Below are 2,999 nucleotides of genomic sequence, written 5' to 3' on the forward strand. Positions count from 1 at the left end.
CCCCTCTTCCAAACCGAGGCCATTGACGGGCTCTTCATGCGGTGGCTCCACTCGGATGCCAGCCTCTCATTGACTGGTGCGTCGGGCCCTGCCTTCCCCCGCGCGCCCGTCCCAGCCGCTGACATTTTTCCCGGCCCTTCTTTCCTCGCTTGGCCCCTTTCCTTTTCACTCCGTCTCCCCACGTTCCTCTGCGTTTCCCCTTGTCTCTCCTTGTCTCTCCTTGTCTCTCCTTGTCTCTCCTTGTCTCTCCTTGTCTCTCCTTGTCTCTCCTTGTCTCTCCTTGTCTCTCCGTATTCCCCCACCTCTCTATGCATTTCTCCACGTCTCTCCTCATTTCCCCCCCCCCCTCTCCACGTCTCTCCACGTCTCTTCAATTTCTCTCCACGTCGCCCCCCCCCTCCCCTCCCCCTCTTGTGCGGTCCAATAGCGGACGCCCGTGCGGTGGCGCGGCCCGTCCGGCCGGATTTCCTGGCTCTGCGGCCGGAGGCGTGCCTGGCGCTGGCGGTCAGGCCGGGCGCACGCGACATCGGCCTCGGGGCCCCCGGGGCCGAAGGCACGTCGGTCGGGTCGGCCCTGCTCGGGGCCTTCGGCGGCCCGGGCGCCAGCGGTCCAGGCGGCCCGGGCGCCGAGGCAGCCCAGCAGCAGCAGCTCCAACGGGAGGCCCTCTACGCCTTCAGCGGCCTCGGGTCCTGGCTGTGGAACACCTTCGTCGCGCCGCCAGACAGGTGCGCACACATCCGAGCAAGCCCCGGGCAGGGTAGCGGGCGGGGGATACACGGGGACTTGCTCGGCCGACTCCTGCCTGCATGGGCCTCATGCTCACGCGATTGCCTTGCCACTTGCCCGGAAGTTCGCTCCCGGCGCGGCCGCTCCCCGCTCCCCTTCGGGATCTGCTAGTGCCATACTGCCTGCGTGCTTTGGACCAGGCCGTGGCCTTCATCTGTGCCCCATCCAGCCAGGGGTCCCAGTTGTGCGTGCGCCTGCCTGCCGGCCCCGCCTGCCTCCTTGGGTGTTCCCTCCGCGTCCCCCTCTGTTTTGCATCTTGCCGCGCCTTGGACGCTGTCTGTCGCGCGCCTCGCACCCTCGCCACGCGCCCTCTCACCACACACACACACGTACACACACACGTACACACACACGTACACACGTACGTACACACGTACACACGTACACACGTACACACGTACACACGTACACACGTACACACGTACGCACACACACACACGTACACACACACGTACACACGTACGCACACACACACACGTACACACACACGTACACACGTACACACGTACACACACACACACACACACACACACACACACACCCCTCCATAGCGACCCGGAGGTGTGCCAGACCCTGCTGACCGAGGTGGTCGGGGTGCTGGACGCCCTGTGCCGGTGTGACCCGCCTGGCACCCCGCCCGAGGCCGCCGGACAGGGGGACCACCCCCTCCGCCACCGGCTGGCGAAGCTCCTCCTCCGGGCCTTCGAGGCACTGATGGCGGTCCCGGCCCCGCTGGCCCTGCTGCCGGTGGCCCGGTTCCTGGCCAACCACACTCGCACGGCCGGCGAGCTCCGGGCTCAGGCGGCCGCCGCCCCGCCGGCCGGGGCCTTCACCTGGCCGGAGCTCTCGCTGGAGCCACTCCTCGAGCGCTTGGTCACCCTGGTGGTCGGGGGGCCGCACTACCGCGCGCAGCCGATCCTGGCCCACCAGTTTGTTGGGCTCTTCGTCGGGCCGGACCCCTTGTTTCAGACGGCGGCCGAGGGGGCCGAGGCGGCCGCCGACCGGCCCCCGACAGCGGCCACCGGTACCTCCGTGGCGGCGTCCTCGGCCGTGGCCGGCATGCCGGCGGCTCTGCCCCCGGCCGCCGCCGCGGCGGCCCCCGGCATGGCGCGCCTGCCCCGATGGGCCTCGGACGTGGAAACCCGCCGGCGCCTGGCCCAGCTGGGGCTTGTGAACCGCTTCTTCCCGGCGCTGATCACGGTCTGCGCCTGGCACTCGCATGCCCTGAGCAGGTGCGAGCGTCCGCCCTCCTCCTTCTCCTCCTCCTTCTCCTCCTTCTCCTCCTTCTCCTCCTCCTCGCCGGCCGCGGAGGGAGCGGGGGGTGGCTCTGTCTTTTCCTTGGGGCCCGGCTCTTCCCCTCCTTTCTTGCCTTGCTTTTGTTGTTTTGTCTGCCCCAGGTGTCCCCGGGCGCGGGCGCACATCCGGGAAGGGCGGGACAGGGCGGCACGCGCGAGCAAAAAAGCAACCTCCCCACACGCGTGCACGCACACCAGACACTCTCCCCCCGCCTCGCCTCGCCTCGCCTCGCCTCGCCTCGCGCTGACACCTGCACCGGGCGAATTCGCACACACACACACACACACACACACACACACACACACACACAAACAGCTCCCTCTCGAATCTGGTGACCATTGTCTTCCAGTCGACCTCCCTGGGCACCCCCTACTCGCAGGGCAATGTCCTGCCCCTTGCGCGGGCCCTGCGCATGGAGCTGCTCCATGCGCTCATCGACCTGCCGGTGTCGGTGGCCTGTCAGATGTGGCGGGCCTCGGTGGATGCCGATGCCGGGGTCAGTTTCATCCCAGCGGCCGGGGGGCCCGGCGCGGCCGGGACAGCCGGCACCGGGGCGGCCAGCGGCCCGGGCCCCGGTGGTGCACCCTTCCGGCCGATGGCGCCGGGCGGACGCGGCGGCCGGGCGGCGGCCGGGGGTTCCGGCACCAGCGGCCCCCGGCCCGGCCGGCCGGACCCCGACCCGGAGATCTTCACCCTGGTGGATGGGTCCCTGCGGGTGGTGTTCAACCACATCCTGCGCCATGAGTCCGGAGCCTTTGGCGACCTGAACATTTGGTCGAGCTCGCCGGAGTTCGGGCGGCTCCTCAGCGGCCTGGCACAGGTACGCCCCCACCGCCTGGCACATGGGCCCTTCACGTCCCTGCGCATGTTCCCTTGCTCGCGCTGTCTCTTTCTCTCTCTCTCTTTCTCTCTCTCTC

At 69.0% G+C, this 2,999-nt stretch overlaps 1 protein-coding gene across 1 annotated transcript in view; it reads left to right on the top strand.

Annotated features, from left to right (window-relative positions):
• Positions 1-2,999, top strand: part of H696_02137 (hypothetical protein) — a gene marked incomplete at its 5' end in the record, with an annotated part of 7,562 nt that overhangs the window by 1,675 nt on the left and 2,888 nt on the right. Inside the window, 5 exons of the mRNA XM_009496033.1 lie at positions 19-76; positions 428-725; positions 851-970; positions 1,338-2,018; positions 2,398-2,902. Coding sequence (XP_009494308.1) covers positions 19-76; positions 428-725; positions 851-970; positions 1,338-2,018; positions 2,398-2,902 — 1,662 coding nt within the window. The remainder of the gene's footprint in view (positions 1-18; positions 77-427; positions 726-850; positions 971-1,337; positions 2,019-2,397; positions 2,903-2,999) is intronic.

Source organism: Fonticula alba, assembly GCF_000388065.1.
Source record: "Fonticula alba strain ATCC 38817 unplaced genomic scaffold supercont2.3, whole genome shotgun sequence".
NCBI classification, from domain to species: Eukaryota; order Rotosphaerida; family Fonticulaceae; genus Fonticula; species Fonticula alba.